The sequence below is a fragment of the Python bivittatus genome, unplaced genomic scaffold, assembly GCF_059951505.1.
Source record: "Python bivittatus isolate LINGU-HERP-01145 unplaced genomic scaffold, Pbiv_v1 ctg000480_np1212, whole genome shotgun sequence".
Classification (NCBI taxonomy): domain Eukaryota; kingdom Metazoa; phylum Chordata; class Lepidosauria; order Squamata; family Pythonidae; genus Python; species Python bivittatus.
The window spans coordinates 107,067,592-107,080,132 of record NW_028277075.1 but is presented as its reverse complement, the minus strand read 5'-3'; the positions used below and the strand labels follow the sequence as shown (position 1 = coordinate 107,080,132).

The 12,541-nt window shown below is 45.8% G+C and overlaps 1 protein-coding gene across 1 annotated transcript; it reads right to left on the bottom strand.

Annotated features, from left to right (window-relative positions):
- Positions 1-5,057: 5,057 nt before the first annotated feature.
- On the bottom strand, positions 5,058-9,757 carry SP5 (Sp5 transcription factor). The gene is made up of 2 exons (XM_088146722.1): positions 9,356-9,757; positions 5,058-8,635 (listed from the first exon to the last, which is right to left on the bottom strand). Exons 1-2 carry the CDS (start codon positions 9,404-9,406, stop codon positions 7,544-7,546), a joined length of 1,143 nt encoding a protein of 380 aa, XP_088002848.1. The 5' UTR covers positions 9,407-9,757; the 3' UTR covers positions 5,058-7,543.
- Positions 9,758-12,541: the final 2,784 nt, after the last annotated feature.

Below are 12,541 nucleotides of genomic sequence, written 5' to 3'. Positions count from 1 at the left end.
CCGCCTCCGTGCATGACTGTGTGGGCGCCCGAATAAGGTAAAATAGCTCTGAGGAAGAGTCGCGTGTTGCACTGGTGAAGCCGCGCAGGGCGCGCGCTCGGAGAAGACTCGGAAGGAGCCGGAGAGATAGAAAGTTTCGGGCAGAGGAGAAAACGGAGAGCCGAACTGCTGCCTGAAAGCGAGCGCTTTGAGCGGCTTTTGAATAAATTAAATTGGGCTGGAACAGCTGTCAGTCTTGGTTCTGTATTAAAACAACACGCTAAACCGTGGGTTTAATTGGGCCATTGTATAAACCAAAATTGGATAAGTTCACAAATATGCTACGCTGTAAGCGACGGGCTGCAAACTGCAGTGACTGGGCTTGCACGGTAGGTTAAGCTCCATATATGCAAATCGCGGTTTTACAGTGCCATGTGAGAATCCAGCAATTGTTTATTCAAGATAGATATTTTATTCTTAATAAAATGGTGATGGTGAACCCAGCCACTGAAAGCCAAAGTGTACCTAACGACATTAATCACATACTATGCCTTGGAAGTCTCCTTTTTGCTTCACAAGTGATTATGCCAAAAAGTTGTATTCTCCCAAGCCAGCTTCCTGATCTTGGACTGAACTCTTTTGCCTCTTTTCTGTCTCTTTTTACTCAGGATGCTTGCAAAACCTGTAACCTCCCAATTAATCCATGTTTTATGGGGTTCTCCACGTTCATATGATTTTGATGACCCTGGAAGCTATTTGGGGTTACCTTTATCAATTTTAGGTGTACTGACTGGATTGTATTGCAAGCTGCATTGGTTGCCAGTCTGCTTCCAGGTCCAATTCAAGGTGCTGGTTTTGACTTTTAAAGCACTTCATGGCATGGGGCCGGGTTATTTGAGGGACCCCCTCTCCCTGATTACATCTGCTCGTCTCATCAGATTCAGCAAGTGAGGCATGCTGTGTGGTCCCGTCTTGCAAGGAGCTACACTTGGTGGGCCCAAGGAGGTGAGCCTTTTCTGGCATGGCGCCTGCCTTATGGAACATTCTTCCCCCCAAAGTGAGGTCAGCTCTATCCCTCCTTATTTTCCAGAAGTCCCTCAAGACCTGGCTATGTCATCAGGCCTGGGGGTTTCAGGGGACCGGTGAGATATTGAGGTGGCTCTGTTGCTGATTGAATCTTCTGTGTGTACTTTTTTTTAAAAACTTTTTAAACATATGAATGTGCTTGACATGTTTATTGCTTTATGCTTCTTTTGCTGTACGCCGCCCAGAGTCACTTCTTGTGAGATGGGTGGCCATATAAATTTAAATAACTGGATTATATCATCCATTTGAATCAAACATAAAAGAAAGAAACAACTGAAGCCTTATTCCTTAAGGGCAAGTTTTTTCAGTGTTTTCAAAAATATCAGGCTTGGATATGGGGTATTTTCATGGGAGAACTCAACAACAGTCACCAAAGCTACTTTCTCACTAGTGATCTATAGCATCTTACAACATTACTCAGTCATAGATACGGTGATATAAAAACTCTCTTCATTACTGATATCAGCAAGTGATGGTTAGATGATGCTATAAGAGGATATAACTTATCAGTGTGGAAATGGCTGAAGAATACTTCTCTGCACTTCTTGCTATCTGATCTGATGCAATGAGAGTATTACTGAGAGTCATTTCATACCATTACCAACTAATAAAATTGGTTTTCCCGCTGAGGCTATACTCCCAACAGGAACCTGGTAGTTCGATCAGCAGCATATCTGTCCCTCCAATGATCACATAAACTCCAAATCATTCTGAAGCAGCTTGGACAATGGGTGCAGGCATACTGGTACAAACAGAAGGTAACTTTTTAAACTACATCCAAAAGTTAATAATTCAGAAAAGAAGAAAAACTGAATTGGATCCAGCCTAAGTAATTGTAAGTTCCTATTCAAATTGATAGAGCAAGTCAAAATCTTTAAATGTATCTACAGTCTACTAAAGCTGAATTACACCCACTGTATATGTATAATATCTAACAGCTCCTGCATTAACATCATAGACTAATTTAATTTAGGCAGAGATGTTTGCATCTGACATATGAATTTGCTCACTCACAGGCAGGTTTACAGTTCAGAATACATGCATCTATCCATAGATACAGTATTACTAACAATGCAACCAAATATAGGAAATATAACATATGAGATCTATCTTATGCAAAGATATATTTTAAGCCAAGATTTCCATCACTGAGCTAATCTGAAAGCAATCACCTGCTTGCAGCAATTCACCAAGTCCAGTAAAATATGCTAGGTTGACTGTAAAAATACAAAATGTGCAAAACAGAACATTTCAAGAGAGGAATGGAAACAGTACTCTGACAAAAGAAATGACAGACAAGTCACAACTAAACCCTCAAGAGGAAGAACATATAAACACATTAATACCACTCCATAAGTAACATCTGTCAGTCTTTTCAGAATATGACTTAGCTTCCAAGTGCTGTCTTTCCATATAACAGAAATGATAAAACAATGTTCAAAGACCTATCAAAGATTGAATATGCAGGGGCTGCCTCTTTCTCACACAAATACCCTCTCTTCTGTACATTTAGAAGGGAAGAAGCCTCATTGTAGGCCTGACTTCCCTAAAGAAATAAGAGGCCTTACTTCTGAGTAGGGATTCATTGGATTGGGCAAGACGTATTGCAACTGTTCCTCTGAAATCAGCAGTACCCCAAATTGTATGTACATTTAATTTTGTTGGATCAGTTTGAAGTAAGACTGCCATGAGTTGGGCATCAATGAATCAAAAGCAGCAGCAAATATACATGTCACTACTTTTATCTTAACAATTGAGACATGTTCAGTCTTAGTAAAAATCAATGGATGGCTAGATCCTAGCTATATTTCTGCAGACCAATACTGTTACTGAAATGCAAGTATTCATAACTATTATGTCCAGTTATGTGTGTTTGGCAAAAATAGGAATATCCCAGGAATGTAATTAAACCCTGACAATGTAAGGGCTTCTTCACATGTCATCTCTGAAATGGTTACTAATTCTAGAACTAAAATATGCTGCTATATCAGTGCTTCCATAGTGTACAGCACATTTCTATAACCTAGTGGCCTCCAGATGTTTTGGAACCATGGCTTCCAGAATTCCCAAGGATTGGCCATGTTGATTGGGAATTCTACGAGCTGTCACCCAGATCCAGTTGGAGGACACCGAGCTAGGAAAAGCTGTTGCCCATTAGCAGAGAGAGGGAAGATTGGTATGGACACTACAGACCAGATTTAGCTTCTTTATAATTTGCCCCATTGACATGTCTTTTATATTAATTGTGACCCACTTAATGCCTCAAATTTGATGAGTCTTAGTCACCGTTAAGTGTAGGTGGATTTAGATCTACAGCTTTGGAGAATGAGTAACCAAATTCTGGACTCTGGATCCATTATAAACATATCATGACATGTGAAGGAGACCCAAATGAAATTGGGAGATTAGGATGAGCGCTTTGGTGTTATCATTTTGAAAAGCAGTTAAGACCTTTTCCAACAAGATTTTGGGGACAAGGCATGATATAATTGATGCAACCTACTGGTGATATATTACTATATTTAGTTCAAAGGCAACATGACGTGTTTTATTTATTTGAACATGTTTTAAGGGGCTATGCTTTGTATGTTTTTGTTTTACTATGAGCCACCTGGCATTGTAAGTTGAAGAGGCATATATGTACAATAAATAAATACATGATTTATAATCAATTTATCAAATAAATAAATAATCTAAAATATTTCATTAGTTGAAGTATGAAAGCAAGCTGGTAGAGAATGCTATTACAAAATACATTATGAATTAACCCAGATCCAACTTACTCTTAAAAGGTGGAGTCCTTCTGCACTGAAGATGTTACCTAGCCGGGTAATGAAACGTTTGCAAGAACCAAGCTCAGAGAATCCCAAGGACTCCACAGTTCAACCCTGAGCTACACATATTCACCTCCATTGTTACTTTTAAAAGGATTACAAAATTGGTCCAGATTGACTTTCTCAGTATGAGCAAAGACACTGTGTGAAAGTTGAGGAATTTATATATTACATCAGTGTTCTACTATGTAATTTAAACAACCTATCCAGACAGTTTCATTCATTCATTTAAATATGAAACTGAAGTGTTTGTTTTAAGCTTTTCCCTTCTAATCAGTATGACATAGATACAGTTGATTTTAATTGATTTATGTCTCATACATGTAACATATGTTACTCAGTTACATAGGATATGCAATTTATAGTGCAGTCCAGTGGCTTCTCAGAAGTAAACCCTATGTTCAGAGAGACTTATTCTCTAATATTGCTGTTCACAACATAGTTTTCTCCAGAAATTATTATCAAGTGGCATCACCATGCTAGCTAGCACTGATGGAAGACATCAGTTTAGGGAAACATAGGATGCCTATTTAAACAATGGAGACCTCTCTCATAAAAGATGAACCTAAACAACTATCCTATCTAGAATATATTAAAAAAAGGATTATACGCTTTATATATTTCAAAAATAATATTCTTCATGTAAAAACACATGAAAATTCAAACCTACCTGCTTATTAGACTGAAAAGGATAACAGTTATTGTAATACAAATTGCTAATAAAAAAACAGAAATATTTAAAAAACAGCAGCTACTATGTTATCTCTTTAGGGCTGCAATCCTATGCAAACTAAGAATAAGCACCATTGAAAATACAGTAACAGAATTTACTTGTGAGTAAACATTTATAAAATTGGATTGCAGGACACTCTGGTAAAACTGCAACGATCATACACAATTTACTAATACATAGTGCTACTACCAAAATGATATAATTTGCCAGTACTGGAACAAGACTAAATGAATTAATATTTAGGCTACAATTTACCCTACACATTTCTAATTCAATTAATTCTGCATTTAAAGCGCATCTGCTTGAAAATAAGTTCTTTTGCACCATAATTTCACTCTCAGTCTCTAATAGTTCAAATTCATCTCAGGAGAGAGATTTAAGAATTGAAAGAAATTTGGCTCATAGATTAAAAAGCATTTGTATTAAAGTTAAAAGTAGTTTATTAGAAGGCAATATTGGAAAATAATCCTAAATTCAAATAATCAATCTTGAAACAGGCTGCACTTCCAAATTCTCATTAAAACTAATTACATGTTTTCTGCAGGCTGTACAGAATAGGTTTTAGTGATGTTACTCCCTTCAGTACCTAAACTGTGTATCCATGCGCCATGGATCATCTATACTGTACAGTTGGTAATAGCGCAACTTCACAGACGAGTTTTGATACAGTTTTCCCTTTTAAATAGTTTGATCAATGCAGTACTTTGAATACAAATCTGGCTTCATGTTTAAATTGCAAATGCAACTAAACCATTCTATTTCAGATGGATATTTCTACTAGCACTATAGTCCTACAGCAGTTCCCTTTGAAGCTGATATCCACAATTATTTTCAAATGTACAGCACAGAGTATAAAATTGAGAACACAAACTTTAATTTTGTTCAGAAAGTTCCAACTGTTTTTTTTTGTACTTTAAATGAGAATGCACGTTGGTTTGTAGCAAAATCTTTATTTTAAGATGTAGTTGACAAATTATTTTTCAAAGAATATGGACTTTTCTTTTTGTAATATATTTATATTACAAATTTACAAGGTTGAGCTCTGGAAATTCCGCAGGCTTTAGAAGATGAGCACTTATGGGATACCACTGCTTTGATAAATGTTGATAATATAGAAATAAAATCTATGGCCTCAGAAAGAGTTGGATATTTTCTATGCATGTCTGGAGTATTTAGTACATCTCAATCCCAAGTAAGTGTGCATACAGTACAGAATTGCAGCCCTGTTCTGACATCTGGAAATTAAAAAGAAATTTCTAACTCTATTTTCTCTTCCATTTTTCTCTTTTAAAGATGAGGAAACAATTAAAATGTGAAACAATTTTAGCAGTGCAAAAGACTGAACAAAAATGACATAAGAATCTGACAAAGCATATCCCTATAGCATTATACTGCCATATAATGTTTCTTCTGAACAAGCCATACTGCACGCTGCGTTTTCAACATCAAGCATGATCTTGCAAGTTAAGCAGTTTTAAGCCCAATGAAGTGAATGGAGGTTAAACAAAAAGGTACTTTAACTTTGGCTTGTGGCTCTTATTACATGGAAATAAGCCTTGCGGATTTTAACATCACTAAACATAAATTTCTTCAATATAATTATACAGCAGTTGATTTCTGATTCCCTTTTTGGATCAAGCTCCTGGTAGGCTTGTTCTGTATTATGCACTCTGCAGTTTTCAGCTGAGCTGCAAACAGTATATGCCTTGTTGTTTCCTTGCAACGTTTGAATGTTACAACTCTGATCAGCAAATGTTTTAAAAAATAATAGATGAAGCAATAAAAACGTCACACATTTTACACCACTACAATATATTTCACAAGGAAAATTTAGGTGATCTTTACAACGCTGAGCTTTAATAATATGAGCTGCAGGTTGGACTTCATACTAACGTGCTCTCCATCTAAATGGGGAATTTGTTGAGGTGAAACAAATACTTAAAATGGGTTAGTGGTATATTGTCAAAAAGTTTCAGAAGAAATAAACAATCAGGTGAAACCAACTCAGTGGGATCTTCCCAATATGACCCGAGTGTTGATGCATTTACTTTAACACGGCTGATGCACTGTAGGTCACTTGAAATATCTCATGGTACAGTCCCCATAAGGGAGTCAAGTAGCATAGTGGGGGGGGGGGATTATTTTATTCAAAGGTATTAAATAAACTCTATACAAAAGGCTGATCTCTCCCCCTAAACACAGGTCGAAAAATTATACCCAGACACTCTATAACCAGCCCAATGATGCTGTTTTTATTTAAAAAAGTATTGTAGCCCATTATGGCCAGATGTTTCCAAATGTGATGGAAGGTGGGCTGCAATCTTCTGGCTGCAAGCACCTGGCATTGAAGCCATAATCCTTTGGGGGAGTTCGACAGAAGATGAAACCCTAGGATATCTTTAATCTGGAGTTAAAAAAAAGGGGGGGAATCCAAAGGGGGAAAAACCTCTTCACAGAAGGCTAATCTCAGATCCACAGAACAGTTCCAAATCTTGCTCTGCAGAGTGGGTTTCATGGCTCCACTTCAGATCACACAAAGGATGTCTATGGGTCACGGCAAAGCTTTTAGTTCCAGAGGGCTGGGTCCGAATCCAGGCAAAACCACCAGTCCCTTGAGTCTCCTGACCAAGGACCCTCCAATTGCTTCTCAAAGGAGATCTGTCTAATGCAAGCCTCAAAGGTGCCAGACTTCGGAGATCTTCCGGGTGTGTGTGTGTGTGTCGTGGCTCCCCTTTAAACGGCCTCCCAATAAGGAGCTCTCCTGGTTGTTCCCGAAACGTCCAGGGCTGATTCGGGCTGAAGCGGAATTTTCCCCGGAAAGAGAAGCGGCCCACTCCGAGACCTGAAAGAGGGCGGACGAGGAGTCAGAGTCGCGCACGAGCGCCTCGGCCCAGCGAAGCATCGCAACAGGTCACAAGTCGCGCGGCTCCTCTCGCTTGATTGCGCAAGCGCGCCCGTCGCCCCCCGCGAGGCCGAGGCCGAGGCCGGCCTTGAGCCTCTTGTTCTGGTGCGTCTTGACGTGCTTGGCGAGGTGGTCGCTGCGCATGAAGCGCTTGCCGCACTCGGCGCAGCCGAAGCGCTTCTCGCCGGTGTGAGTCCGTAGGTGCCGCTGGAGCTCGTCGGAGCGTGTGAAGCTCTTGCCGCAGAAGAGCCAGTTGCACACGAAGGGCCGGTCGCCCGTGTGCCAGCGCAGGTGCGCCTTGAGGTGCGACGTCTTGCCGTAGACCTTCCCGCAGCCGGGGATGTGGCACACGTGCTGCTTCTTTTTCCCGGGCTCGGCGGTGGCCTCGGGCCCGTTGCCCGCGGCCACCTGGCAATTGGGGCAGCGGCAGCGGCGGCACCTCCTGGCCGTGGCCGCCAGGGGCGCTTTGGGGTGCAGCAGGGCGGCCAGCTGCGACTGGTACTGCGCCAGCTCCGAGGGCGCCAACACCAGCCCGCGCTGCAGGCCACCCGCGGCCGCGAAGCGGTGTGCGCAGGTGCCCGGGCCCGGCGCCGCCTGCTGGATGCTCCACCAAGGGATGTCCTCGGGCGCCGGCGAAAGCTGCCGGCAGGACTGGGGCGCGGGCGGCGGGGGCAGCAGGTTCGAGTAGCCGGGCGGGAGGGCCGCCTGGGCGGCGTAGGGCACGTAGGCCGGCGGGGGGCAACTGGAGGAGAGGGCGCCCATTGAAGCCGGAAGCATCTTGACCGGCGAGAACTCGTAGGGGTACGATGGATCTGCGGGGGGCGTCAGCGGCAGCTCGTGGCCGCCCGCGAAAGCCGGCTGCGGAGCGAGCCCGAGGCTAGGCGGCGGGGGAGGCAGTCCGCCCGGGGAGTGGGCCGGCATGTCGCTGCTCCACGGGTGAAAGATCCTGGACGGGGAGCCCAAGCTTGGGTCGTAGGAGACCTGCAGGAAATCCGAGGGAGCGACCGACGCGCTCGGCTGCCCGATTCGGCTACAGGTGGCGGCCAGGAGAGCCAGAGGTGAGTGCTTGGCCAAGTCGGGAGAGGCGCTGGGGGTACGATCCTGCGGCAAGATGTGGGGAAAGAGAGGCAGTTAGTCTCTGTTCCTTCACCCTGGCTTCGGGCTTCCTCCTCGCCACCTTGCAGCAAGCACCCGCTGCTGGATACCAGGCAGCATCTCAAAAAGTTTACTGCCAGGCGCTAAGTACCAGTTGCTGAGCCGGGCACCTGGGCGGGGCGTTTCTCAGAAGACAATGAACCGAAGCGGGGATGCCCGGAGTCAGCAGCGCACGGCCCCTGACACGCCTCGATCCCATCCCGCCCACTTCAGCTCGGTGCCAACTTGGAAGCCTCCCAGCGCACCCCGCTGCAAGCGACCCTCACGCCCAGCTACCTCCTCTCCGCCTGCCAATCATTCTGGAGTACTTCCGACGACTTAAACCGTTCAGTTCAGGACAATAGCTTTGGAAGGGGAGGGCGGGGTTTAGATGCAGTTGCGTGCCCTAGGTTGTGGGGAATCTCTCAGCAAGAGCAGACGTGGAAGACTTTTTCCCTCAAAAGTGGAATTTTTTAAGGCTCAGAGATCAGGGGATTTGCACGCGCAATCAATCCCGTAACTTTTCAGATGGTCCTAGCGCGCTCGCCCCTTCCCCAAACTCCCACCAGCTCTCCACCTTCCCGCTTTATGGCCTCCCGCCAATCCTGTCGCCCGAACATACCAATCATGTCGCGGGGGGGGGGGCGCTCCCGGTACTCCACCCTCCACCTTCAACTAGCGACTAACCTGAAGAAACGCCTGCAGCGAGTCGCTCCGGAGGACGGCCACCGCGGCCATGGCTATTGCGACCGGAGGGAGAAGAGGCCAGGGGGCCACTGCCGCGGCATGAAGTCGCCAAGAGGCAGCTGAAAAGCTGCTCGGTTTCCTTGCCCTCCGCTCCTTATTTCTTCTCCCCCTCGCCGATCCCACCAGTCTCGGCCAGCCAGCCAGCCCAGCCTCAGCGCGATCTCCGCGGACTGTCTGACTGCACCAGGATCACCTCCAAGAATTTGATAAGGACTTTGCTGGGCCGCCAGCCAGTCAGGAGGAAGATTTATGGCTTTGAAGTTTGCCGCTGCCCAATCATCAAAGAATAGCGGCTCTTTCAGAAGCGAAAGCAAATCCTTTGAATCCACAAAGCTCCTATGGTGTGTTTGTTGGTCTGGATAAAAGAACTGATTATTAGGGGGGATGGGAAGGGAGGAGATAAAGGCGGGACAATTAATGAAGTAATCACTATGTGGGAAATGTATATACACAAATAATTGGATTTTCTTGATCAAAGGGACTCTCACCGCCTGGAGACTCGCACTCGACGTTCAAGACATTGTATCTTGCCCAAACCACTTGCCTTTCTTCTTGCTTTCCCACTTCTCCTTAAGAAATACGTATATCGCGATTAAAAATTTGTCTCGGAGTCTTAAACAGACAATACGTCTTTTGCTATCTCTCACGGATATGTGCCTCCAGACCGTCTGTTTGGATGGCACCCAGTAACTCTAGTTCTATTTTTAAAAATAAACTCGCCAAAAGTTCACCGGAGCGCATAAGGACACCCAATCCGACTGTAAAAGTTTGCATTGAGTGGCTATGTGTTTTTCTTTAACCAGAGAATATAGGCGACATGTCCCTGTAAATAACAAAAGCAAAGGCATATTTGATCTCGGTTCCATTGTTTTTCTGGCTTTTATAAAAATGTGGCGCAATTTTATTTAGTTAATGCTTTGAAGGTGATCCCTACTTTTAGATAGTGATGTCCAACGTTTTCTGGCGATAAAAAGTTCTCTGATTTTACAGAGCAAGAAAGCTGCCCAGTATTGGAAATGCGATTCAAGAACTGCTCCTTACTCCGCAAGGAAACGTATTCAAAGGCGTCCTCCTAAGTAAAGTGGGTGACGCTCAAAGAGGCTGCTGCGGTGAGACCAGCGGTTCCTCCGAGCCCCTCGGATGGCGAGTTGGGCTGCAACCCCCCCCCCCCGCCCGCCTGAAAACCATTTCCATCGCCCTCTTCGGATGGTCTAGCTAGCTTCTCGATTGTTTGCTTCAGAAGCGGAGTTCCGTTCTCTTTATTGCCAAATAAAAGGCTGCTCCGTTCCAGCCCTTAAGCGCTTCTCTTTTTCTACAGACGCCTCCGGAGCCACCCGAGAGCCGCTGCTGGGCTGTCCCGATTCCAGTCGGTGTGGTGCTTCTTCACGGGCGCGCTTCCTCGAAAACAGCGGCCAGGCTAACGGCGGGGGCGACCTCGGGCTGCTTTCGCCGCAGAGCGCACCGCTTTCCGGAGCGACTGCGCCAAGGGAGGGGAGAAGCTCTCTGCGCCCGGCCGAGCGAACGAGCCGTCGCTTCTTTGGGGATGGAGCTGAAGTTGAGACACGTGCCGAAGAGGAGCCTTGCACCGTGAGGGCATCTCGGGAAAGAGGAAGAGGCGGAGGCGGGCACAGGCGGGAGGCAGGCCTTTGCTCCTCCCCGCCGCCAGATGACATTTCTGTTACTTTCCCCAGGTAACCTGAGCCGCCCCGCAGTGGCCGCGCTCAATTGTTTTCGTGTTGCCACTGAAACCTTTTTAAGCGGCCGTCCGACCGAGAAAGAGAAAGGGGGGGAGGGGGAGGGGGAGGGCGGGGGAGAGATATCTTTATCTGGCTTTCCTATCCAAACAACCCCCGGCCCCGCAAAGGCTTCCAAAGAGTTGTAAAGGCTTGAATCGCGTCGGTGCCTTTGAAGGGATTAAAGGGCCGAGGCCTCTCCCACGGCTCCATACGGATTCCCAGGAAGAAGCGAAGCCCCTCGCCGGGCCTCTGGGCAGCCCTCCACCTCACACGTTACGGTGCCGCGAGGGGAGAAGGCATCGGAGGGTCTTCGACTTGTAACTGCTTAATCGGATCGATCATATGGAAAGGCAGGCGGGCGTGGGAAGGGGAAAGGAGCAGATCGATTCGTTCGCCGCCTTGATGTTTGACCAAAGCTTTTAATCACCGGCCCGCAGCGGCCCGCTTGCGGAAGGATTAGGTTGCCCACATGCGCTGCTCGTGCAGCGTAGATGCGCCCCAGTAGAGTCAGCATCATTAGGCACATTACTTGTTATAACGTGTCCGTGACTGTAATCGCCCAGGAACAACTTGGTATCCCTTCCCTTCCCTTCCCTTCCCTTCCCAAAAGACGGCGGCCGTTTACATCGGACGGCAGGGACCAGAGCAAACCCAGGAGCTTCTTCCGGCCTGTGAGAGCAGCAGGGAGGTTCCCGGGGCCGCCGAACAGCCAGAGGGCCAGCGAAAAGAGAAAAGGCGGCCCAGCTCAGCGATCTCAATTTCTGCCCTTCAGGTTCACAACGGAGCGGGAAGGTTAATCCGGAGGGATGAAGAATCCGGGGGCGTGTCGATCTCAAAACAGCAGCCAGAATAAATAAATAAATAAATAAATAATAATAATAATAATAATAAATTGCGAATCCAGCCGCAACAGAGGAGCCACAAGGCCAGCGCTAGCAGGAGGGGGGCGAGCTCTCTTTCCCTCCAATCACACAGTCATGGCTTTGGGGTATCAGCGCCCAGTCTTCCACAGATCCAGCCCCCAGCTGAAGTCCCTATTTGTGAAAGGAGGCTTCAGAACAATCAGAGGTAGCTGTAATCATTGTTACAGGCCACGAAGGATGTCTTTAGGGCCATCAATAAAAATACAACTTTTGAATTCTATGAGTCCAATTTCATTGAATTCACTCCTACATAAAGCTCTGTGAAGAGGCCTTCCCTATGAGAACGTTTCCAGAAAGGTTGGGTGAAGCTTTTTATTGTTGAAAAGATGGTTCAGTGTTAATGTCAATTGTTATATTTCCTAGTAGTGAGCCCACCCACATTAGGGAGATACTAAGAATTGCATCACACTGAGCTTTATTGGGACATCTCCAAGAAGGGCGAAGGAGTGCAGCCTAAATCTGGATGT